Source organism: Chelonoidis abingdonii, chromosome 4 (genome assembly GCF_003597395.2).
Source record: "Chelonoidis abingdonii isolate Lonesome George chromosome 4, CheloAbing_2.0, whole genome shotgun sequence".
Taxonomy (NCBI): domain Eukaryota; kingdom Metazoa; phylum Chordata; order Testudines; family Testudinidae; genus Chelonoidis; species Chelonoidis abingdonii.
Genome location: NC_133772.1, coordinates 48,195,520 through 48,223,228, shown reverse-complemented (window position 1 = coordinate 48,223,228; position 27,709 = coordinate 48,195,520). Strand labels below are relative to the sequence as shown.

The 27,709-nt window shown below is 37.6% G+C and overlaps 1 protein-coding gene across 38 annotated transcripts in view; it reads right to left on the bottom strand.

The window, feature by feature from the left end:
- Positions 1-4,646: 4,646 nt before the first annotated feature.
- Positions 4,647-27,709, bottom strand: part of SOX6 (SRY-box transcription factor 6) — a 473,353-nt gene continuing 450,290 nt past the window's right edge. For 30 of the 38 annotated variants that reach the window (XM_075065133.1, XM_075065127.1, XM_032799217.2 and 27 more), the window contains 3 exons: positions 23,240-23,473; positions 20,014-20,230; positions 4,647-11,808 (listed from right to left, as the gene is read on the bottom strand). In XM_075065133.1, the coding sequence (XP_074921234.1) occupies positions 11,505-11,808; positions 20,014-20,230; positions 23,240-23,473 (755 nt within the window). In that variant the 3' untranslated portion in view covers positions 4,647-11,504. Of the gene's footprint in view, positions 11,809-20,013; positions 20,231-23,239; positions 23,474-26,205; positions 26,964-27,709 lie in introns of those variants that run through there. The other 8 variants (XM_032799225.2, XM_032799226.2, XM_075065142.1 and 5 more) reach the window with 2 other exon arrangements.

The following is a 27,709-nucleotide window of genomic DNA, read 5'->3' as shown; positions in this document are numbered from 1 at the left end:
AAACAAAGGAAAAAATCCTTCCAGCAAAAAGACACATTTACAAGTTAAGGAAACAAACATAAGACTAATCCACCTTGCCTGGCTATTACTTACAATTTTGAAATATGAAGGACTGTTTAGAAAGATTGGGAAAGCCTGGGTGTATGTCTGGTCCCTCCTAGCCCAAGAGCGAACAACAAACAAAACAAACAGCACAAACAAAGACTTCCCTCCACCAAGATTTGAAAGTATCTTGTCCTCCTATTGGTCCTCTGGTCAGGTGTCAGGCAGGTTGACTGAGCTTCTTAACCCTTTACAGGTAAAAGAGACATTAACCCTTAACTATCTGTTTCTGACACACATCCTCAAATGTATTGATTTCAATAGGAGTTAGATACCTAAATACCTTTAAAGATCTGGGCCTGATTAAGTTGTTAACCTGATACTAAGTTGTTAGAATAACTACATGTGAGAGCTACTGTTTTATTAGTATCAGACATGCATCTAAGACTATTATTTTGCTATGGTAAGTACAAGTGAGCTTGGCATTGGGCACAACATTTTTAAAGCCTAGTGTCTACAATTATATTCCTAAACTCATGTTAAGACCCCCTAAATCTAAGTGGCTTGATTGTCACAGGTGCTGAGAACCCACAAAAGCCATTGATGTTAATATGAGGTAAAGGCGCTTGGCAGTTTTGTAAATTAGGCCACTGATATATTTAGGTGTTTAAATATGGGTTTAGAAGCCTAATGTTAAGTGCCAAGTCTGGGAAATTTTGCCCTAAATACTTTTCCAAACATGAGTCCAGCCACCATCTGCTGTTCCCTACTTCCAGGGGAATCTCCTCAGTTTGTCTCTATCCAGCCCAGTAGGCTGGACCCACTCACATGCCACCGTCTTTGCAATATCCTGCAGGATGACCTGTCTGCCAGCACTCGCAGGAGCCAGGCACTATTCATCGCCTCAAGAGTCAGCACTGCCCTGGCCATACTGGCCACAAGAGCTTTTCAGAAGGTCACTGCACAGACACTTGTCAGCAGCCTATGGTTGCCAGGGTGCTGGACTAATTTCTGGAGGTCATCACTGTACAAGTAACAAGAGTACATTGATTTCGCCACCAACTCAGCCACCCAGTGGGAATAATATGGTGGAATTGTACTGGCTGGCAGCCTTCTTACACACCTTGGGAGTGATTAATGGAGCATACATCTGCATCCGGAAACCATAGCATGACCCTGCTCCTGTGCCTATACAAGCCACTATTGAACACTTGTGATGAACATGCCAAATTAATGTCCATGGATGCTGTGGCATGATACCCAGGGACTGCCATGATGCCTACATATGGTTACAAGCTGGACTCAGAGGGTTGGTTTACATCGGCATATCCCATAGTCCAGTGGTGGGAGTGAGCTCTAAAGAGGTATTGGAGACCCATATTCCAATCCTTCCTTTCCTCTCTAGTAGGGAGAGGGTACTGGATCTGGACTCTACCACATCTCCAGTGAAAGCGCTAACCCCAGACCTACCGCCACCTCCTTCCCTCCCATTTTTGTGTGGCATGAGGCAGGCGCCTAACTCATTCTCACAAGAGATGCCTTAGGTGCCGAAGCTATCCAGCTCAAGGAGAGAGGTTCTTGTTTGTGGGTCACTAGCAGAGCTAGGCACTTCACTGCAGCCTACATTTGGATGTCTTTGTCAGAGAGAAAAGTGGAGATTAACCCCTCTGGTCAGCATCTGCCATTGGCTGGCCTCTAGCATGCTAGATTTAGTAGATCACATTTTTAGGCACCTCCATTCATCTTTTGGGTGCCTAATGCCCCCAGCTCAGCTAGGTGAATTGCAGTGTTGCTCCATAAGTTACTAAGCACCTGACAGTTAGGTACTGTGATGCTCCATATGGAGAAGTCTAAGTCCCTTTGTGGATCCCACAGTATGTGTCTAACTTAAGGTATTTCACTTACACAATTTAAATTAGACACATGATTAAATATCTTGCTGAACTGGGGCCAGAATTAGGTTTTTGGTGCAAATACACATTCAGAATTCACTGTCTATGATTATTCCTCTGACCTTCACTAAAAATCTGCTGTTTGCAGGACTATTCTTGCCAATAAGTTATTTGCTAAACTATTTGCAGACAGTACACGCACAATGGGGCATAAACACAGCTGAAGGGAATTCAAGAGTTTTTGTAAATTGATAGACTATTTGAGGGAAAATGTTTGAAGCACTTATGAGAACCTGTTGCGCTCCATAGCAAAAGTGAGTGATCCTTCCCTGATGAACTGCAACACTACACAAGCGGCTAAGTAGCCTTTAATATGAGCATAGATGCTTTTAGAGGCTACCGTGTCAAAGTGAATTAAAGTGTCACTAAATGGTTCTTAATACAACTGACCAGAATGATTTCTTCAGGGCAATTATGTTTTACTGTGTCAATCATCCAATAGGCATTAATATAAACTAGAATAGCTCTGAAGGAATTTGTTATGGACTATCATGTCAAGAACCTAACTCCTAACCTACTGTGGCCTTGATATGATAGACTATTAGAACTATTAAGGGCCAGAGTCCAATTAATCCACAGCTTTAACAGTCCTATACTGCAGTGGGTCTCCATACAATTAAGCAATAACGGATGACAGGAAGGACACTTCCTGGTAGCTAATGACCAATTGCAATAGCTGAAGGCCCTTAACCCATCTGGTAATTAAGTGCTGGGAAAGACAAAACCTGGGAGCCCATGGTTGCTATTATCAACCATATATTTAAAAATAAATCAATTACTGTTTCTTTTTTCTCCTGGGCCAGCTGCTACTGTTTGGCTTTTATGCTAGTAATTAACTCCTGAAAAAATACCAGCACAGCAACCAATGAGAAAGCAGAACTTCATAAAGCACATTCCAATTTAGAAAAATATTAACAGTAATAAGCCACAATGGCATCAAACTAGTTATTGTGCGTGTTGAATGAAATCTGTATGCTAAAGATGCAGCTTGGGTTCTGCTCTCAGAACAGTGTGTTCTAGTGGCATGAAACCACAACTGGGCATGAGGAGCTTCTAAATTCTAATCTTGCTTGTTCCCCTCACTTGTTGTCATTTGCTGTTTTCAGAGAAGTTGCTCAATTTCTCTGTGCCTCAGTTTCCCAATTGCTAAACCAGGAGTAATAATACATACCCATCTCACAGGGGAGTTGTGAGGCTAAACAGATATTTGGCAATCACTTTGCTATTTCATCTCAAAAATGCCACGTGCAAGCAGAGTATTTTTATTATTAATCTCATTAGGGCTTAAGCTCATATCCTATACATTTAGGATTTGAAATACCATATCGTAAGCAAGCCAGAGCACTAACGATGAACAGAGAGGCTGTCAACTGTGTCCTCCATATAATGAAATCTGATGGTGCAAGGCAAGATTGTTCAGGGCTGGTCACCACCACGCATCGCAAGCACATTTTGCTGCTCCCACAAGAAGGGACAGTGTGCTCACTGAGCTGCTGTCAGCTAATAATTGCAGCTGGTTTCAGTAGACACACTAGCTGCCTTTGCTCGACAGTCCTCTCTTCCAGAAGTTCTCTCTTCTGGGGACATGGCTCCCTCCACGATGTATTAGTTGGGTGTAACTCCTAGCACACTCTTGTGTTTCAAGGAAGTTGTTTGCCTGGTTGCTGGTGTCAGGAGCAGTGGCTCCTCACACCCTGTTCCTCACCCCCTTGTACTCTTAATGGACACTCATGCAATTACTATGTGTCTTTGTGATCATTTTTCTCAGCTATAAATATGAAAAGACTCATAGCTAACTACTAAATGTTTGAAAGTTCAAAATAAAAGCTAACTTTGCACCGTGGGCCCTTCAACTGGTGTAAATTGGCTTCAATGGATCTGAACCCTCATCTCAGACCTACTGTGTGCTCAAAACCTAGACATGGTAAAAAGAGCATAGGCCTCAGCTCTGGGTTTCCCTCACTTTAAGCTGGACCCGTCACTTTCCTGTCTTTGTTTTCTGATGCAGTCTGGTGATTTCCATGTCATACTGAATTGTAGTGCAGTTCCAATAGCTAAAGGGACATTGTGCTCCTTTTCTTCCTTGATGAGGGTTTAGTCTTGCAGTTGCAGTGGAATAATTCTTCCGTTATTTACTAAGAACCAAATCTTAGTAACACTCAAGTCAATTTTTTTGGTCATTTACTTCACTGGCATCCACATTTGACCCTAAAACGTTTAATCATAGAGCTTTCATAACTTGATGTATCTTTTTAATAGGCTTGTGTGTTATGTTGTCTCCAGGGATGGAAGGATTCATTTCTTCTTGGACATCTGGAGATGTTTGGCTTGTGCAATAACAGAAACAGGCCTAAAATCTGATGTAATGCACAGCCATCAGTCTCTATTACATTATACTTACTACAAAGTACTTCAATGTAATTTATTCTTTTCCTAGGAGAACTGTGACTAAGTAATTACTAACCCCCAAAGCCAATCATAATATAGAAAAGAGAGCAGTTCCCAGACAAAGCAATATGGCCGTACAGTTTTTCATGTTGTCGAGTTTGGTTATAGTTAGTTAAAGTGTTTTATGTTGGGATGGGGAAAAAATAAAGGAGGAAAAGAGGGGACACATAATGGAAGAGGCATAGAAAAAGCCACACGCATGTGTCATAAAACAAAATTTATCTTTAATTTGTAAGTGTCAACAGCAGTACAAAAGATGGAGTGATGGTGAATAGATTAAGGGTAGAGAGGACAGTCTTGAGGTAAATGAGCATAAATAGGCAGTCTTATAGACACTCCCCTGAGGGGTCTATACCCCTATCATGGCATATACGGTATTACCCAAAGATGACATGTTTAACATATCAGGAAAGCACCTTGTGCAAAAAAAAAAAAAATTCCCCCCACAATCCCAAACATGTAGGTAAGGTGCCAACATACACCAAAATATACTGTCTAAGGACTGTGTCTTTCAGTTGTGTCTTTTCCATTAATTACTGAGGTGGAGGAGGAGAAGACTCTTAAATGTACCACTGAAAGATTATTTAATATTTAATTTACCTCACGTCAATACTGCACAACAAAATCCAAGTCGTCTGTTTATGCAATGAAGCACAGCTAAGAATAAGGATTCTCTTTTTTTTTTAATTGAGAGCAGATTTTGTTTTAAATCAATATCCTTAGCAAACTTTTTTTTCGTTTTTACTGTATCCAGAGGAGAGTGTGAGTAAGATGTGATGGCAACCTTTAAGTTCATTTAAAAACTTTACACTGGACTGTACAAGATTTTTTTTTGATAAATTATTTACATTTTCAGACTTTAAAACATATTCAAAGCAGCAATAGACACTAGTTTTTCCTCTAAACGCCCAAATATTTACCAGCCATGGGCCCAGGGTAGGTACCTGCATTGTATATAGAATTTCTACAAAGAAAACTTGCCAGTTAAAATTTGCTAGTGGGTGTACAAACAGCAGCTCTAGCATTTTAAGAGCCACACCCACAGTGTTGCTATAGGAACCAAAGCATAGTACCTTGACAAGAGAGTCTCAGTTGTCCCAACAGCTCTACACAAACTTTACAATTGGAAACAGCAGCTAGCATGTCAGTCCAGCATGTCAGTGAATTGTGCTGATTAAATTAACATAGAGTACAATCTCACAATATACATCACAAACAAATTACAATGTCAGGAAATAAGAGTTACAGTAAGATAAGTTATGTAGTAACAGCTTATAAGCTTGTCTTAATGTAATAAAAAAATTTTTACATGGCAAATACAATAATGAGTGAACATAAATGCTAAACATCCTACTCTGTTACAAGCTGAAGAAGGGAAAAAATGGTGCTTTCGAGAAAGCAAAACACAAATGACAAAGGAAGACAAACGGAGAATGCACACTAGCAGGTCTGCAATGTGCAGCATACAAACAGTTAAATATTTGCACATTCCCCATACTCTAAGAGCACCAAGGACCTCACTTGAGTTTTTTAAGAAAGCGGAAATTACAAAGCAAGCAAATTACTAAGTTGCTTTATAGCTTTCATATTGCCATAAATACCAATTTGATAAGTTTTCCTTTAGCCCCTCCCACATCCCTTTGCACCCAATGTGTGAACTCTCAGAATACTTCTTTGTCAGCTTTTTAAAATGCATCTGGTACTTAAAAGGGATGCGGAGTCAAATGAAATACGTTTCCATATACATATCTTTTAATGCTTTTTTTGTTCTGTAGTAGGATCAGGGCATTACAGTATATCAAAAATGTAATATCATCTGAGAAAAATCACAGACTATAATGGGTTTATATAAAAAAGGTGTTTGGATGAAGAAGTTATTTAAGGAGAAAGAGCAAGTATTTTGTAAAAGATCAAATGAGGTTATATAATATTTTTTTAAATGAACACGCTTAAGTGCCAACTTGAGTCTTAAACAAGCATGCAAACTCCTGGGGTCTGAGACCGTTTGTCAACTTCTCATTAAAAATATGAAGAATTATATCATTTATATCATACATTCTACTGGCTGAATTTCTAGTGCAGTCGTTGGCACTGTAACCCTGGGTCAGCAAATGATTTAAGCACATGCTTAACTTTGAACAACTTAGTGGTGTTGCATTCATTTCAATGGAACTACTCACATGCTTAAAGTTAAGCAGATACTTGTGTTTTGCTGGGGGCCTTGCAATATTTCTTACTAAAAATGATTTTGATAAAGTTTCAAGAAATTTCATGTCTTTGACAACACAAAAACAGTAATCCATAGGGACAATGCGGGGACAATGCTTGAATTTAGTATTAGGGCATGGTTCTGTTTACACTCTAAACAACCATTGTTTTCAACTGACTGCTGTACTCTTTTCACAGGGCGTAGTACTTTCTGTACATAACCCTATTGGAATAATAGTGTAGTCACTCATTTTGGAGTTCCTACTCTGTAGCAATCCCATCTTTTACCCTCACCTTACCTCTTGATGAGCCTAAACACACCAATTTAGGAGAACTTTCTGATCCCATGCATTCTCAGCAGCTGGTTTCACAAGCTAGATGGTGAAACATGAACATGTACATGGATTAGAATTGGGCCCTTCCAAGAGGGTTGTTTCTCCATGTAAACATGTACCTTGAAAATCAGAGGTTCTATTCCATTAAGACTAATTTCTGTTTCGTCAAACACCAAGTGAAGTCAACAATTTACTGCTAGCTGGTACCAGACAGTTTCAGAAGCGATCTTCTCTTGAAAATAAGTCTTTTATAAGTTTCCAAAAAGAAAATATATTGCATCTATTAACTAAATAGGGAAATATACTGTAAAACCGTTTCAGTTCACAGTAAAAATAGCTTTACTATATTTGTGCATTACCTGAATGGCATGATTATTTTAAACTCAGAATTATTCCGCGGTACTTAAACTCAATGCTTAGAAAACAATCCCACATGTCCTCTGTGCCAATATTTCTTCCTGTTTTTAACTCCTGATATGACGATATCATGACATAATGAACACAGCAATCAACAGTTTAACAGTATTAAATCTAATTAGCTTTGCAAGGGCTCGCTTAATGATGATAATCTTCTTGAGGCATGTGTTGTTGCCTCCAAAATGCCATTATCTGCTTTCAAATAGGAATGAAACTATTTCATCAGTTTTGCTCGGATTCACAAAGCAAATTGAGTTTCCTACCAGCTGTACTGGAAATTTGACATGTATAAACTTTCTATAAGAAAAAAGAAAAAAAGTATTCTCTTTGTGGAATATGCAATTAAAATTCAACGAGAGCACAAGTGAGGCATCTTGCTGTCCCAGCTACAGGTCCACAATACTGCTCTCACACTGCAGGTGTAAATTCAGCATCTACATGAGGTACAGTGACTTGTCAGCATTTAATATGGACCAACATACACTGATACAGAACCAAAGTAAATACATAACTTATACTTCACTAAGTATCCATGAACAAAAAATAAAATTCTATTTCCTATGTTATATTTACACAATGTTTAAAAAAATCTAAAATGAGATGGTAAATTCATTAAAAACTTTGTTTTGAGCTCCAACTAAAAAATCATAATTTTTCCTTATGATTGTCCTTCCTTGATTTCCACTGACATTTTAGAGCCAACGTCGGCTAATAAATACAATAAAATGCTTATATGCACAATTTAGATTCAGTTACTTCCTTCCCACTTCTCCAACCAATAAATGCAGTTTTACAATCAGCGGATTCCTGAATAACCAATCATTTTCAAGAATGTGGCTTTAAGTGACAGAGCATGAACATTGAGGCAGGGCTGGAGCTAAAACAAAGTGTTCATACATACATGTATTTTGCATAAATAAATGAAATAAGACATAAAAATGACTCAAATCCGGCAACTGTGAGGCAGGCCCACACGAGTCGAAACAGATGACTTTTGTTCATATAGTTTTCGTACAACAGTTTCACATTAGTCAGAAGTGATAAAAAATACCATTTATATCCAGTGCTTATAACACTTACGAAACAACATCTGTGAGTGTGTGTGTTTTTTGTACTACAAGCAAAATCAAGTTTCAGTCCTAAAGAACAGTCCTTTGTTCTCCACCAGCCTGCAGAATATTATTTTGGCATGGTCATAAAATTAAAAAAAATTAACCTACTAATCTAAATGTTTGCCTTTGTGCAAAAATAATTACATAAAAAAATGCTAGCAATACAGAATTCTACCTATGCAACAGCACCAGAAAGAAAAGAGAAAGAGAAAAGAAATGAGGTGGGGGGAAGGAGAGCTATTTAGAAATAGTGAAATCTGTAAGACATTAATAAATAGTTGTTCTTTAGGAAATAATAGGGTACCCTCCCACCTAATCCAAGCTAGATGTATTAAAAACAGTTCAAATCTCCAGGAAATATTAAGAACAAAAAAACACTTTCTATCAGTACCTTAGCCAGCTTAAAGAGGGCGCTCACCAGCTAATGACACAGCATATGCCTTTAAAGTCTTGGCTAGACCAGTTTATTGCTATTAGACATGGACTTAGAACACACTTAATAAATAGTAAAAATATAGCATTTTGTTCCAAATTACAAAATGGTCAGAGAAATTTGACCCCTGTGTTTCTGTGTCATTATCCTTATAAATCGTCCTGTAAACTGAACAATCTTCATTGTTTTTGTACATTTAGATGTGATTCCTACAGTGGTGAAACCGGTTATCACCACTCAAACAGCTGCAGTTGTGAGAGAAGTGATAGCTCACAGCACAGCGACTCGTCATTAGATCTTACAGGAAGCTTTACAAGATTGTGTGATGGCCATAACTTGTATTAACACTGTACCTATTTAGTCATATGGGGCCTGATCCAATGCTCATTAAAATCAATGGGAGCTGGATCAGGTCCATATATGTTTATTTGCATATATCTGATTTTGCAAGGTGTTGAGTGTTTCGTGGAGGTGCTGAACACCTTAAACTCGCAGCAAAGTCAGTGGGAGTTGAGGACGCTCAGCTCAAGTGCGGGATCAGACCCCCAGTACTGTCTATTATGGACACTGATTTATTTGTGAGTATCAAGAGTGGAATGGGAGTGCAAAAAAGAAAATTTTTCCCTTTTTATATTCTCTTTGTCTCTCAACATTCAATAACTACTCAACCTGGGAGTGTTCCCTCTCTTTTCCCCCCATATATTTTCCAGAAGTTTTCTTTGTCTTTGATATTGTTTCTAATAATACAATAATAATATTTTGCATTTTATAGCAGGTTTCATCCAAATATCCCAAATCACCTTATAATTATGTATAAAGTTTCTTAATACCCCTATGATATAAAGAAACATCATTATCCTCATTTTATAGATAGAGAAATTGAGGCACAGAGACATTAAGGCCCTAATCCTGCAAACATGTATGTAGTTAGACTCATACATGTGAGTAAAATTAAATACATACGTAAGTGTTCATAGAACTGTGGTTTAAATGACTTGCCCAAAGTCACTCAGCGAGTCAATGGCTGAGCCAGCAAAGGAACTCAGGAGTCCCAGCTCCCATTCCCATGCAACTAATATCTGTGTGAGTTTTCCCTCAAGGAATTTCACAAATAAATCACTGCATAAATTCACTGAAGATATCAGAAAGCTCCCGCAGGTCACCATTGGAATGGGGATGTACAGAACGTTGATTCACTACTTGATTCTACAGGCCCTACAAATCCATCACTGCAGACTCTGACGATACATTGAATGTACCTGTCTCCATTGATTGTTCATCTGTATATTATATAAGTATAGATGTGTATCATGACACACAGAAATATATAGGAGTATATGTACTCCATGTACATATTAAAAGTATCCATTCTATACTGCATTACATGCAGTATAGTGGTTCCAGATGTTCTTTGGATGTATAGTGTTATGGAAATAATTGGATTTTCCATTCACAAATTCCACTTTCATTTTGGGAAGCAGGTGCATTTTTTATTTTCAGGCACCTGCATGTTTTGGGGGAAGAAAGTGAAAGGGCTCTTTAAGACAATCATAAGGAATTATAAATGTAATGCCACCAACAGTACATTTTAAAATAAATATTAAGTATTTGCACCCTTGACATTCTGGAATGAATAAATTATTTAAGAGAAAATGTGTTAAGACTGAATGCAAGGGTTAAAAGCAAAGGGATAAAGAATGTAGTCAGAGGTGGCCTCACACTGCTAAGACAGATCTGTCCATAGCTGGTGATCGCGCTTTTGTGCTTAATATTTTGCGCTAATGGCATATCAAGAGGCAAAAGCAATTGGGCACATGCACTGTGGCAACCTTATTCACTACTTAAGAATATCCTGTCTCCAGATTCCTGAGTACTTTACCATTTTCTGGAAAAAAATTATGTTTTACATATATTTTTTTAAGATGCCAAAGGATTGTCTAAGACTTTACAGTGTCTCCCTTAAGACTTTTTTAAAATGTTAAGATTCAAAAGTTATGAAAAGTTTGGCACATCAGAAGTTCAGCTATACATGTGGAAAAAGTGGAATTCAGAGTTTGTTTAAAAGATGAGCTCTGACACACAGATGCATACACTTGTGGACTTGTTCTGTGTCACAATATGAAACCTGCAGTTTTTGTTTTCTAAAATAATCCAGAATAAAAACACATTCACAACCTGTAGGCTGGCACAGCATACCTGAGTGAGAATGTATAACCCCCATCTAAAACAAAAACCTAAAACTTTTATCAGCATCCAAATAGGGGGGAAAAAAAAGACAAGAGACAAACGGTAAGACTTGTAAGACAGCTATTGATTCATATAAGTTTTCAAGTCCCAATGTCTGATATTTAATATATGTCTTCACCTAAATTTAAAAAAAAACAGGTTCATGAAAATTAGGGGAACAATCTGTCTCACACGTTAAGAAACATTTAAGACCATTCTGCTGATGTAACTGTAGGAGCCACACATGCATGCAGGCTCTTTAAGAACTTTTTGTTCAACAAAAAAACAAAAAATCAAAAGAGTCAGAGTACTTTAATTCTGCAAACACTCCTCAGTTGGCACTGACAGCCTCGTGGGCTTCATTTTCACTGCTATAGTCTGATTTGGGATCATCCTCATAGTCCTCATACATTTCCATCTCATCCTCTCCATTTATTATTTCATTTCCAGCAAGGCTTCCGCTGTCTGTCTTCATACCATAAGTGCTCTGAATGACAGGGATGCTGGGCTCTGGACTGGCAGAGGTGCTAGAGCAATCAGATGTCATCTGAGGTGATGGTGCGGTAGTTGCCATAGTAATAGCACCAGGATAGACAACACCTGTTCCTGTGGTGATTGGAATCTGAGGCTGCTGTCTGCAAGGAAACACAGGAGTGGAACATGATTACCTTTACTTTAGATCTGGAGTGGAACCCTACTGTGCATACCAAACAAAAGTAAAGTACATGGTTTCCACAGAACATATTGGTGTACTCCTTTGAGTTCCAGATTCTGATCCTGCAAGGTGCGGAGTGCCCTTTGCTCCTGTCAAGTGCAACTGGAGATAAAGCTGCTCTGCAACTCGCAGTTTCACATCTTTGATGCATTCAGCTATTGGGTGGTTTAACATAAAATAGACTGCAAAATGTCGCTACATGTTCTAGTATATACGACTTTGTCAAAGCTGGCTTCTGCAGCTTCAAACCTGGCCATTCAAATGTGTCCGTGTAGTCCCAGCCTTGCAGCCATAAATAGGAGAGCTGGTCAGATAATTTATTGTGAATAATATTCACTGTGCTGAGCACCCAGAGGAGACCATGAGTTCTAGTGTAAGTTCTTCAACTGACTACTGTGAATAGTACTACACCCTTCACAGACCTTATTACTTTATTAAAGGTTAGCAACTCTATCTCACATGTCTGCATTTCAATGAGAGGGGAAGTATTTTTGCAATAGCATTACATCTCTTCAACACTTTTTAAGGTAAGAAAGAGTGCAGGTTATCTGGGGATAGTGAGGATGAATCTGCAGTGTTGGTATTTTACTCTAGGCATCATCTCTCGTGCATGCCAAGTTGTAGCATGACAATAAGTAGTATAACAGATCTGCAAAACTGATCTGTGTAACAGGAAAGTAGGTCACACCTTTAGGGCTTAATGAATCACTTTCAAGAATACATTTCACTATTCTTCCTCTAGTGAAGTATAGAAAAAGCACACGTGGTGAATATGCTTACTGACTGGAGTAGGTCGAAACCAATGGATTGTCTGAAGACCTGTATTTAATCAGAAATTGGGGGTGGGGTGGAGTTGGGTTTGAGTTGTGTTGCCACATAGACCATCCTGTGCAATAAAAGATATAAAATAATTCTGGCAAAATCCTGGATCCATTAAAGTCAATGGGAGCTTTGCCATTGACTTCGATGGAGTCACAATTTCTCCCTTAAAACTTTCTAAGATTTCAAAATAAAGGATAGATAGTTACCAGATATTAATTATTTCAGGTGAAGTAAAAAAACAAACATTAAAAAAAAAGAGCTCTGTCCAGAGTTAAATGTGAACGTCTGATTCCACAAAACCCTTAAGCATGTGCTTAACTTTAAGTACAAGTTTAAGTCCCATTGACTTCAACAAAACTTAAATAAATGCTTTAAATGAAGGATGTGCTTAAGTACTTTGCTGAATTGGGACCTAAATGCCCATTTAGCTAATCAAACATGTAAACTATTTTTTCCTTTTTGTGTAATTCTCTTGGTACTTCCTTTTACATTGGTGCATTCTGAGATGGTGTCATTCTGAAATCACAGGTTACATGGCTTGCACTTGATGCCAGAAATGACTAAGATTATTCAGAGGAGAAAAAGAAGTAAAAAGGGTTCATTTAAACTTTCATCCTGCATGCTCTGAAATGAAATGGGGTGTCTAGCATATATTTCAGGTCTTAACTTAATTTTACATTTTTTATTTGCAGTTTATCTTAAAAACATTTGTATTTAAAAGCATTTGTTGTTGTATTAAATTCTAGATCCTCTAGTCTAGCCAAGCTGTGCTAAGCAGAGTACCATAGGCAAACATATTTTTATATCACCTCTATGCTTCCCTGATTCTGCTTCACCCCCTGGTTTAAGTTCTTAGTTGCACCCGGCTCCAGTGCCCACCAAAGGGAAGCTGGAGATCATCAGAGTACAACAGTGCTCATGCCTTAGAGATTATGAGAAGTGGCTACACCAGCTCTATACCACTGGAGGACTCTCGGATGCCAGGGAAATCATCAGAGGGCCAATTAAGCCAGTTCTATAGACCCTTTGCTCTGCCAGTGTTGCCAAGGGGCTGTTTTGGGGCCAAGGATCTGGCCCAATATAGTTAGACAAGTACAGTAAAGAGCAGGCAACATGAAATTTCTCATATAAACTGACCTGCTGGCAATTTAGTGGTATTAACATTATTAGGATTTTCCTGGAGCACATTCCATTTTTTGACTTTTGCAAAACTAACTAAACATTTAAATTGGCAAATTACCATTGTTTGCTGATCCCTTCAGAACTATTTTCTGACAGCTCTTTAAATGACTGAAGCTAAATTGGTTGCGTTAAGGAAAATGCTTATGTGCTACACACCCTGAAACTTACTTCCCCGTAAGGAATAAAATAACAGTAAATCTCACAAAAGCACCCATTGTGTACTTACTTTTAGCTCTTGCTATACTGGTATACTATTACAGGTTTATTCAAAATGGTAGGCTACCAACATTCAGAATACGCACATATATAGTAGTTACAAACACTGTAAAGGCTTTATTTATAAACATCTCATAGAGGCAAGACACAAGAAAATTAACGTTCACATCACTTTGCAGACTAATGTATAGAATTCATATTTCCATGTAAAGGGTATCAGACTATGAAAATGACTGAGAATTATTTCTGTAAGAAAAGGTAACAAAATACGCTGCTCTAAGTTGAAATCTCTGAGTTTATGGCTTCCACATAGATTTATAGACTCTAGGACTGGAAGGGACCTTAAGAGGTCATCGAGTCCAGTCCCTTGCCCTCATAGCAGGACCAAATACTGTCTAGACCATCCCTGCATGCATTTATCCTAACCTACATTAAATATTCCAGAGATGGGAGATTCCACAACCCCCTAGGCAATTTTTCCAGTGTTAAAACTCCCTTACAGTTAGGGGAACTTTTTCCTAATGCTCCAACTAAATCTCCTTGCTGCAGTTAAGCCCATTGCTTCTTGTTCTATCATTAGAGGCTAAGGTGACAAGTTTTCTCCCTCCTCCTGATGACACCTTTTAATTACTGAAAACTGCATCATGTCCCCTCTCAGTCTCTCTTTTTCCAAGCTAAATAAACCCAGTTCTTTCAGTTCTTCCTTTGATAGGGTCAGTTCGCAAGACTTAATCATTCTTGTTGCTCTTCTCTGGACCCTCTCCAATATTTCTCCACATCTTTCCTTGAATGCAATGCCCAGAACTGGACACAATAACTCCAGTTGAGGCTTAACCAGCGCAGAGTACTGCGGAAGAATGACATTCCGTGTCCTGTTTACACACAACTGTTAAGTGGCATCCCAGAATCAGTTGTGCTTTTTTTGCAACAGTATCATACTGTTGACTCATATTTAGCTTGTGGTCCACTATGACCCCTAGATCTCTTCTGCCATACTCCTTCTAGACAGTCTCTTCCCATTCTGGTATGTGTGAAACTGATTGTTCCTTCTAAGTGGAGCACTTTGCATTGTCTTTATTGCATTCATCGGTTTACCTCAGCATTTCTCTCAATTTGTCCAGATCAATTGAATTTTGATCCCTGTCCTCCAAAGCAGTTTGCAATCCCTCCAGTTTTGCTATCATCTGCAACTGTAATAAGCCATAGTTTTCTATGACAATACTAATCATTGATGAAGATATTGACAGAGCCGGTCAAAACAGGACCCATGCGGAAACCCCACTTGTTATTACCTTCAGCAGGATTGGGAGCCATTAATAACTACTCTCTGAGTACGGTTATCCAGCCAGTTATGCACCCACCTTATAGTAGCCCTATCTAAATTGTATTTGCCTAGTTTATCGATAAGGATATCATGCGAGACCATATCAAATGCCTTACTAAAGTCTAGGTATACCACATGAACAACATTTACTTAAGGATTATGAAAAATGAATTATTGAAGATAAATTGTAAATCACTTGAAGCTGCTTTAATGCTTAGCTTTCACAGAGAGTTGAAAAGTTCTTATTCAAAGCTTCCCGTAAACAAATGTATCATTACAACTAAAATATTATAAAATATTACCTGGCTGATTACAGGTTGAATTTCCACTTGTTATTTTTTAAATTAAATTGTATGTGTTAGTGCATTAAGTTTGAATTATCCTGCATGATAGTATTCCTCATTTGGAGCAAAATTCACTAATATAGATCCATCACAAGGTATAGACACTACTTAAGTCCCACTTAAGTCTTTAACATACTGCTTAATTTGTATGTAAATGATGCACAGACCTTGTGCTGGTCTATTGCATAGGGATGAATATCACCCCAACGGTACAATGTCACCCTCTGGAGAAATATCTTATTGAACTTCCCAGGGATTTGTCTAAGTAAGTGGTGCAGGATCTGGCCGTTAGTTTATTTTTTTGTTCAAAATACTGCTATTTCACATAACAGTTTCTTAGGAAGCATTCACTTAAATTACTGCTGTGTGTCTTACTCTTGATTACTATGGTATGCCACTTACTATATGCTGTCAGAACCAACACATGCACTTCTGCATTTCAGAAGCCAGAGTAACAAAAAGTTTGTCGTCATAGTAGAAATGAAGACAATTTTGCATTTGAGGGGAATCTGAGTAAGCGCCACTCATACATATGACACAAACATTTCCACAGTAACTAAAGACTCAGTCAGGGTGAGTTGACAGGGCTCAGCACCCTTCAGAATGGCGCTCAGATACTATAGTGCTAATGGTGGTATAAGAAATTGAACTGAATAGAGAAAAGCAGAAGGAGACAACGAAAACACCAACACCTAAAGAACACAAATGTGTGACTGTATGAAATGCCATGAAGTTTTAATTCCCATGAATAAAATAGGTCTTTCTACCCCCACATCTTCATAGATCCTCTATTTATTTCTGCATACAGTGACTATAGTTTTGCATTTATTATAACAGATTAAACATATGATATGTAATTTAATCCATGTGTTTAAATAAATAGATCCAAAAGAACAGAATTTCTAACTCAAGAACGTTACTGAGAAATCCAAACAGACATCACTTGTTTTCATGTATAGAACCTCAGGGGACTACAACCACAATAGAAACCTGGTGAAATGCTGTAAACGTCCAAACTGAGAGGAAAGAGAACAGGCACTTTACAAATACATGAATGCCCACAAATACACCACTGAACATGGAAATTCGGAGCACTTAGATCCAGTAAAAAGAGTTTACAGTGGGCAAAAACACCACTCAGGAAAAGGACCAACAGAACCCCTCATGAGAAGAAACTAGAATTATAAAACCTGAGTTTTGTTTTTTCTCACAGAAAAAAAAACCAAATCAAACAACTCTGTGGGGTTTGAGGATTTTATTTGGGTCTTCTTGTTTTATTTTGTTATTTCTGTTTCTATTCCACTCTGAAGAATTTAGGTAAACAGAAAAGACATTTGAAAGATTTCTAATCTTAGAAACATTAGGCTCTGATTTCACTCTGAAGTAGAGGTAGTTGGGAATTTTTTGACAAAACTTTTTTTCATCAGAAATGCCAATTTGTTTAACCTGAGACGATTTGTGAAACAGGGTATTTCACTGAATCTCCTGACTGAAAAAGTTTTTGAAAAAAGTCTGCATTGTTGCAATGAAGTATTTTGCTATTTTTAAATAAAAAAAGTTTTTTTCTGGTTCAAAATGACGTTTTGTTTGTAAATTTAAGCTAATTCAACTGAAGAAAAACAAGATTAAAAAATCTAAAAGGTCTCAATCAAAGCAACACATTTCAATCAACCCAAACCAAACAGTTCTTTGATTTTTTGGTTCACAAAAATTTGAGATTTAAACTTTTTGTCCTGTTTTGGGTTGATAACAATTTTCAGAGTCTTGAACATATTTGCAGGATGGGAAAACTATTTCCCAACAAACTCTGCTCTGAAGTTTGGCCTATAATTTGAATATAAATCTGCATTTGTGAACAAGGTTATGTACTGTTTGTTACATTAAAATGGTGCTAAACTATGGCATATTTGAGGGGTTTGGGCCCACAGTGTTGTTTAGTTGAAACTTCATAATAGGCTGGACTTTGACAAAGCAAATAAGTAGGTGAAAGCAGGGTAAGCCTAACTAGTTAGTTGACTGGAGACTCTATTGTTGTGGCACAGTATTTTACTTTAATTGGAAACTTTTTGTTTTGGACAATATTTAAACTTTTTATATTTAAGAATAAATATTCTTACCACATGAATCATATAGTATGAGTTTTGTGTTTCATTTCAGATTTTTTTTCTCCAGTTTCTCACTTGGTGTTTTCAGTGGGTTTTGGTTTGTTTGTTTGTTTGTTTGTTTGTTTTTCTGGGGAAAAAACAGTGGGATTTTTTTTGCTGTGAAAGGTCAAACAACCACAAAAGAAACCCTATAAAAACAAATTCAGAAGAACCACACACATTCTAGGTCTCCTTAGCTCCCAAATTTAAATACAGACAGAACAAAGACATGAATCCTTTGTCACCTTTGACTAATCCATGTAATGCGTTTTCATATTCTCTCACATTTCTAACCAAGGGCCGATTCCCTCTTACACCAAGTTTCCTTGATACATCTTTAGCTTTGTAAACAGATCTTAAATGGTTGTAAATTACATTCAAATCATATCAATATAAATGTAATTTACACTCCCTTTAAGGCCTCTTTTTTCTACTAAATGGGTATTAAGAGGTCATAGTGTAAATTAGAAGAATCAGGACTCATGTATTTAGAAAAATGATTAAATTCTCATGTTGCCTCTCATGATTCTTTGAGATATATCACAAGAAGACATTAAGGTTAACTTGGGTCATTGGGTTCATGGGGAATAGTTTTTAGTGTTTTGAAAAACAGTTATCGTGTCATTCACTTTTCTACGGAATAATTCTTAATCCTGACCTCCCTATTCTACCTGCTCCTCTGATCCCTACAATGCTGAGGCTTAATTTTGCTTTGAATTAGCAACTGATTCTTCCATTATCATTTCTCTCACTGTCATGCTATTGTTCTCCCATTCCTTTATTTAATTTAACCACTTTGCTGCTTTTGGATCTTGAAAATGTATTGTATTGATGTGATTTAACTGTTAATCTGCCTTGGAAGAGGTAGGCTAGAATTTCACTCCTTTGAGCTGAAGATCATTTGTGATATGCTATGTCAATTCAGATGTGAATCTATACAATTTCTGTGACAGCTTATTAGTAAACAACTAATAGTGCAGAGTAAGCTAACAGCATCATATTACAGACTCGAAAGTTATATTAACTCATCATATTTCAAAATATGAAAATACTTATAGATTTAACAAAAAGTCTACATTGTTTCAGGCTGTACCAATAAATAATTGACTGCAACAGGGAGTTCCACATCCCAAAAAACAGGGCACATAACTGATGTCAAGGTCAATTATCTGGTAGTAAAGCACACAATAAAAGGAGATTATTATGATTAGAGAAATAAGCAGAACATTGTGAATTTGGAAGGGCTGGCAGGCTCTTTTTAAACTACCAGAAACATCGTACCCTGGCACAGAGCATCACAAATTAATTCAGAAGTGAATGGAAGAGATAAATCAGTTCTGATGCAATTGTTTCAGTGGGCTTTCTATCCTGAATCTGGAGAACTGTCATAGCATTGCATCCTGTTCAAAATTCTAGATATCATTTAACAGTATTACCTTCCACTGTATTTATAACACAAAGTATGATTAAAACTGTAGTGGGTTTTTTTTTTTTAGTGCCATACATTCTGAACTGGAAACCTGGCTGATCTATCTCTGTTCTTTAAGTCCTTTCTCACAACACATTTCTTCAAGGAATATTGTATACCACAATAATACATAACAAAAAAAATATTAGGTGCCTTCAAGACGTGCGCATCATTCACCCAGGCTTCTGCATAATCTTACTATCTTCTCCCTAGTCCTCCCCTCCCTAAATCTCTTATTTTCTTCACCCTTGTCCTCCCTAACACTCCTTTTCTACTTTTTCCTGTTGTTCCAGTTTTAATCCTGGGACTAATCCTGGAAACCATCGCTACTGAGGGCAGGGCTTGCTACTAACCCACATATGGCCTGATTAAAAATGCTCTGAGGCCAACGAACGGAGTCTGATTGTTTTCAAAGAGTTCTAGAATCAGGCCCATTATTAATCAAAGAGTACAGTATGTGCCTGGTAATTCTATGTTCAATAGTAAATCCTAGGTGTGTTAGCAAGATTTTGCAGATTGCCCCCTTAACTTGTAAACTCTCCAGGTAAGGAGAACTGTCCATTTGTTTGAAAAACCATCATGGTACTACATGGAAAAAAACAGCAACAGCAATAATAATACTTACCCCACAGTAAAAAACTGCCTCATCTCCTGTCTTCGAGACCTCATCAGTTGTTTATATTCTCCAATACGCAGTTTCTTGCCATCAACAATACAGGTGCGTTTTGGTCGAGGTTTGTATTTGTAGTTAGGGTACTTCTCTAAATGGATTTTACTTAGCCGTGCTTGTTCTTCATAGTAAGGTTGTTTCTCTTGATTAGACATGGATTTCCAGCGAGAGCCTATATATAAAAACATGATGCTCAAGCAAGGCAGAGTGAGTTCTAGTTATAGGCATTGAGAAATACACCTTTTTTTTTTTTTTGGCCACCTTGTATAACAAGTTCACCAGCATTTAAAAAAACTGTCTTTGGCCAAGATTTTCAAAAGTGATTAGCTATTTTGGCCACCCAATTTGAGACACCTCAAAGGGGCATGACTTCCAGAGAGTGCAGATCACCCACTTTCTGAAAATCCAGTTCCTTCAAATTGTTTCCAGGCAGACACCTAACAACTGAGTCATTTAAAATCAATAGTTGCATTTGAAAATATGGATCTTATGTCCATAACAATTTTTTTCAATTATTCTTTACAATAATGACCTTTTGACCTGAGAATAATTCTGTGAGCTATTTATTAAAATGCACATCACTAGAGTCACGTTGGGTCTACTGTCATTTTGTTGATCTTAAAAGCTTATCACGTTGGTAATGTATGCGTGCTTCTCCAAGAGTTCTTAAGAACATAGCTTATAAATTTCTAATAACGGATATTAATACTGTGCTACTTAGCAAGGAAAACTTATGAAAAGCTCACTTATTCACAGAATTACAAACAACCCTTTACTAATAAGATGTCTTTAATTTAGTTGCACTTTGATACAACCTTGGCATACTATTAGCACTCTACAATATTTTAAATCCTATTATGCATATTTTTGTCTGGCCAGATGAAATGAATGTATTGAACTGCACTTAGAAAGTTATTTTTTTAAAGGAAAACACATTTGCAGTTATATACACCACTTTAAGTATTGTAAACATTCATTGAAAGCTGAGCCAATAAAAGTAGTAAAAAATTCTAATACAGTTTATACAGGAAGAGGAAAAACTATTCAACTCTCTTGTATTGTTTATAAAGAATGATCTAAACACTTGGAGAGAGGGTAGGTTTTGGGGGGTTGTTTTGGGTAAGCAATGCAGAAAGTAGCTTTTTGGTGTCTTTCAGCTGGATAAAACTATTATAGCTGCGGTAAACGTGGGTGGAAGCTATTCTTTTCCCAAGATTTTTCATACATCAACAAATGGAAAAGTTGTATAAATATTATCCATAGCCAGCAACGTTCTGTGTCAGTTCTAATAATTCAGACTCTTTTCTCATTGTCCTGGAAAAGTTGCACAGATATTATATGGAGATAGACTTATTTAAGACAGGTTAATTCTATGGTTAACAAACACACGATTGCGGGGACTTCTGATATATTTATGCTGAAAGTTTACATTTTAATGAATACAGTTACTATATTCCAAATATTTTTTTCACAGAATGCACACAAATAATATAGATTCCCCATGGCTGCCAACATTGAAACAGTGCAGGGTTTATACAAAACTGAAAGGCTATTCATATAACTTATTTAAAATGGCAGACAAAAATATGAGAACTTCTAAGTGAGATACTAAAAGTTTTAGGACAGAGTAACATTTATTTCTAGAATGTCTTTTTGCCTCTGACAGAAATAACAAATGCACGAGAAACAGCTTTGTTAAAAATGCATTTCAACTCAAAAGTTTACAATAAAATGATTACAGATGAAACTTGATTTTTACTGTTATTTATTATGAGTTACATTTAGAATCCATCTTTCACTTCAAAGACTCAGAGAACAAATATACGTTTTAACATTTCACCACTCATTCTCACGTATGTTTCTAATTCTCCAGAGAGGTCATTGACTCACAATGTCTAAAAAAATCAGTCAATTTATTTGCACAGTGGCAAAACTCATGTACTGGTGTATGCCCATATCACATGTGTATACACGTTAAATATTACTTCTGAATTGTTAATATTAAGTAATATTTTAATTGTGTAATGCAAGTGTTTCCTCCTATTTTTTTCTTCTAACATCGATATATGTTTCATTAAAACATTACCTTATTTTTTAAAGAAAATATGCATTGAATATATGCTCTTTCAGGTGTTATGAAACTTGCTGACCAATAATTCATTTCTGACTTTTAATTCTCTGACATGAATTTTTATCTTGGATTTGTATTAAATTAAACATAGTTCCAAAATTATTAATGTTACCATAAGAAGCACAGTTTCCATTTGCATGAATTGTGACCTCTTGCGTTCAAATTATTTCTGATGTGATCATGCAATGGGTCACTTTACCCAGGAGCCATTGTTACAGTAAACTGGCAATTGGGACAGCCTTAGCTGAATGAAGGAGAATACACAGAGGGGACACTGGGCTGTCCCTCCCTTTCAGAGTCTCTGCCATTCATTAGCTAATAGGGGAAGAAAAGGAGCTGATTGGTCCCTCACCCTACCCTAGCCTGAGCCAAGTGGAGCCTCTTTTTGCTACATTTCCAGCAGCCCCACCCTCTCTACCCTGTACCAATAGCCTCGGAGCTGTGTTTTGTGGATACAGCAGATCTGACCAATCAGCTGTTTTGGGGTTAGGAAAGAAATTTTTTTCTTCTTGTTGGCACCTGGGAAGTTTTTCACTTTCCTCACAGCACCCTGGAGGCACAGCTAAGTTAAATAGTAATAGGATTTAACAATTGATGATAGTACTTTGAAAGGATGTTAGTTCTTCACAGTTTGTGGGTGGTTTCCAGTGTGGTTAAAAGGAATTGTTCCCAGAAGTAAAAGACCTGAGATTTTTATTGACAGGCCTTGTGCTCGTGGGATAGCGGAAAATCTTATGGCCTTCATGGGCCAAGGTCCTTCCCCCAACTCCCCTGCTTTTTAGTATCCCTGGTCCCGCTTATGCAGGAAGGGAGGTGGTAAGACTCAGAAGAGCATGTTGAGTCATAGGCCAAAATAGTTATATGGAGTAGCCATGTAACCCGTATTGGAACCACTTAAAATGCCGGTGAGAGTATGGGTGACAGGATGGGTAGTGCCCCTGTGTTAAGTTTAATAAATTGTGGCCTGTTTCTAAATATCCATCCCTGCATTTGTCCTCATTCGCCGCCACATCTACATCAGTCACAATATATTTATTGTCTTGTACTTACCTAGGATTTTGCTAATATTGGAATTGTGCATGTCAGGAAAAGCTTGGAGAATTTTTCTGCGTTCATCTTTTGCCCAAACCATGAAAGCGTTCATTGGTCGCTTGATATGCGGTTCACTACTGGCTCGGCCCCGTGCGTCCCTGTAGACTCGAGCTTCAGCCACAGTGGCACCTCCTGTTGGCCAACAATAATACTGCTGTAGTTTAGCTGCAGAGCCATTCATTGCTTTACTTCCTGTAATATCAAGGCAGGAAGAAACAAGATGGATGCAAAGTATTATTATTTTGATTACAAAACAACTTCCTATGCCTTGTTCATTTTAGCTTCATTTTTTTTCTCTCTCTTCCCAACTCCCCCTTCTTGCTTCCAGATCTATAAGAGGAGATAAAATAGACCTAATTTCATAATTCCAATGTAACCTTCTGAAAGCAATCTTAACAAGATCCACAATACCTGTATTAGCCAACAAATTGTTTGTATTGATAATTATATTTTTCTTCTGTCAAGGTACCAAAGACTAGCCCAAGTTCCAGTTCTGGGTTCTACTACTGCGTGTACATTTTGTATGCTCCATGGGTGTATGTGTATAAAAGTTACACGTGACGATCAACTGTGATGTAGAACTGGTCACACAAGTACTTCAAAATGACTCTGCTGCTTGTGCAGTGGAACATATCCAAACATTTCGTAATAAATTATACAGCGTATTCTTAATCTGTGGGTACATGTTGCACATTATATAGGTCTGATTCTGCTGGGGGCTGAGCATCCTCAGTTCAAATTTATTTCAATGACAGCATCTTGCAGGATCAAGCCACGCATCTGTAATACGGTAGTTTGCAGTCAATGGGTACGCATGCTAATACCAGAGTAACAGGTTGGTCTGACTAGTACATTGGGTTCACCTTGACAATGACACTTAAGTGAATCCTGATGGCCTGCCATTCCCCACCTCCAATTCAGCTGTGCATGCTCTAACATGTGATGGATCTTGGGCTGCACCCAAGCTCAGTTTTCTTGACAACAAGCAGTCTAAGCTTTACTGTACATTAGAGTGCATACAACTGAACATCAGGTAGTAGGAAATGCCTGATATAGCTGAGATGTGATGTCCTTGTCCTGAAACTTTTGGAATCATAATTGTAAATTACACTTTTAAGGCTGGAACATAGCTGTGAACACAGAGGAAGAAAAGGCTGTACAGGAGAAAAGTGACACAATTTTATGGTAGGCTTCCACACTCCACACTCATGTTATCCAGTGCTTTGATAAAAACAAAAAGGTGATTGTGTCAAAACATGACAATAAATTAGCACAATAAAGTGCCTCATTATTTTCCTGTAGCAGTGTGAAGGTAATTTATATCAACCAAAAATATAAGGTCAGATACTTAGCTTCTGCAAAGTGTCATTGTTCTATTGTCTTCAATGACTGGCTTATAGTTTTTAATTATGTAGAATCCTCATTTTGCTAATTTACTGGGAAAACACCATACTTTATATACACAACAATTTAATTCCATGTAGGCAATTCATTTACATGAAAAAAGTCTTAGAACAGAGGATGCATAACTAATACACTACCTTTTTGCCACCATGCCCACAGTACATTAATTTCATTTAAAAGGCACTGACCATACAGGATAAATTGATTTCACTTTATATGGCATTGACAGCCATGTTTATTGTGCAGTGAAATGTAGTGTAGTTTCAAGCGGACAATATCCATCAACACAGGGCAATACGCTGACTGCTGGGCCAGATGAAGACATACATTACCCTGGAAGCAAAACACTCATTCAGATACGACAGTGTCTTCTCCTGAGGATCACTGTGGAAATTTATGATGCCCTCAATGCCATTACTTTACAACTATTCAGCAATTTATATACTTACATGTGTGCACATAAAAGAAGACAGGTTTGCAGCAAATGTCAGATGCAAAAATATTTTAATATTATTCTGAGTCCACTACTGTGCCACAGGTGTTCAGCATTTACAGATGGTTACAATTGCTGCTCTCTGTCTCTTTTGCAATAGGGAGTAGTGGTTTTGCTGAGTGAAGATAAAGATGTGCTTTTAGGACTTAATCCAAAGGCAACTGGAGTCAACAGGAGCCTTTTCCCTGTCTTCAAATGGGCTCTTGATCAGACTCTTCCTGCCCGTCATCTCATATAGAATATATCTTTATTTTAAAATTAGGATATTTTTAATTGGGGTTTCCTATGCTACTGTGGTTTAGTGACTGAATTCTAATAAGTAGGACTAACACAAATAACAGAGAATTGTATATATAATTATATGTATAATTATTCAGTTTTTTTAAAATACCAACATTTGCAACAACTATGCAATGATAATGCAGCATTATGAAGCTAGTTGACAAATGAAAAAATATGAAAAATTATTCTATACAAAATTGTCAAAATTTGCAACAAGTTATTCAATCAGCTCTACTGATAGAAAAGGAAAAGAGGGGAAAAAATAGCTCTACCCAGCTGATTGATAAGGCAATTTCCTTAAATTACTGAATTCAGTTTAAGTACAGTATCTTTGGGTCCATTGTACTAAACACAAAGTTCATGCGTTATTGTGGGCCGGGATTTGATTTAACTGCTGTAGAGTGGAGATGTGATGGAAGACCAATAGTGAACAATGTGTCAGACAAGAATAGACTTTTGGGACAATGCGTGTGAAGTGGATTTCCTGGTAGATATATAGTGGATGGGTAAATGCAAATCCCCCACCTCTGGTTATGCTAAAACCTAGCCTTCTGAAGCTTTGCTCTTAGGAGTGGACTTTTTAGCTGCTGATCACCTGTTATACAATGCCATGATCAAAGATCCAAGCTATATAAAGGAAAGCCTAAGGGCTTGTCTACCCTTGAAATGCTGCAGCAGCACAGATGCAGAGCTTCAGTGTAGACACTACAGCCCTTGGTGGACCCCATGGAGGGTATATACAGGTGTAGTTGCCCTAAACTGTGACATTTATAATGATTTTACACCTTCTACCTTCATGAACACGCTCCTTGTTATAGTCCAAGTCAGCAAAGTGCTTAAGCACATCCCTAACAAAGCACATAAATGGTCCTTGGAACTACTCACATGTCTAAGTATTTAGCTGGATCAGTGTCAATGAGCTTCCTTTCCACCTTCCTGCCAGCTTCCCTCAAGCCTGCCACAGACTGAAGAGACTACAAGTGGCCCAAATTTATGGGAGGATTTAATCATGAAGGAGTGGCCACAAACCTTCCAAGAATTTCTGTTTACCTGAAAGGGGGAAAAGGAGGGTCTATCTATCCTTAGGCCAAATGCTGCTCTCATACATCCCACCACCACTATACAAATAAATGGATTTGTCACAGAAGATTTAAGAAAGGTTGCAGGATGTGTGTGTGAAATCTTCTCTCAACCTACAGGTACGATGCAGATGGTTGCTTAACAGTTTCACTGCCACTACAGCCCATGACTGTAAGCCAGGCCCTCCCCCATCATCAGATTTTAGGCCCATAGATCCACACAGTGGTGGATCTACTGGCCCATCCCTGGATTGCCTCACAAGCTCCTTCCCTGCTGCTCCCTTGCAGTAGTTCTGAAGTAAGGTTTCTCTGTTCTCACAAGACAGGTGACACTGCTTCCCAACTTCACATTCCCTGCCATATTTCCAGTGATATTGCTCCACTCCAACAGCATAAGCAGAAGGGAGCATCTGGCTCCTTACGTCTGTAATTACAGTATAATGATCAATAATTAAATAAAGGAGGAAACTACTATAGTCTAAAACAACTGCATGCAAAACAAGCTCATATCCATAGGGGGAACAGGAAAACAACCTTTAGCTTTGAGCACTGTATACAAAAAGAGTTACTTTGGAGAGGTACAATGCATCATATAGTCTCTAAAAGTAAAACACTGAATTCCCTTGTTATGGTCAGTTTTTGTGCCTGAAGGAATAACCAAGATAACAACACAACACAAATTTCAAAACTGATTTTTTTCAAAAAAAACTTAGTATTTAAAATACGATTGTCTTGATTTACATAACTGCCACACCATGCCAGTTACAAGCGACTGTGTTTATCTACAGTTGGCATGGTTAGGAAACAGCTCTATAAATTTTTGATTGCACCAATATGTACAGTTGGCCAATGGGTTTGTCTTTAGGTCTTTCTAATAAAGTTTTGGCCTTATCCTCTGGTTCTGACGCAGGAAAAAGTCCAATATACTTCAATATGACTTTTGTAGGACTGAATTCTTTATTTGGAGACATTATAATTTGGAATAGGAAGATGAAACTACAATCCTTGTAATCTACTTTAATTTAATTTTTTAGGGAACAATCTTTAATTACAGTAGTAGTAAACTGCAAACATCCCAAAAAGGGCACGAAGCTTGTGATGCATCTCCTTTGAGCAAGTCCATACCCGAAGGATTGGAAAAGGCAGCCAAAAAAAGTTGAGCTTTTCTCT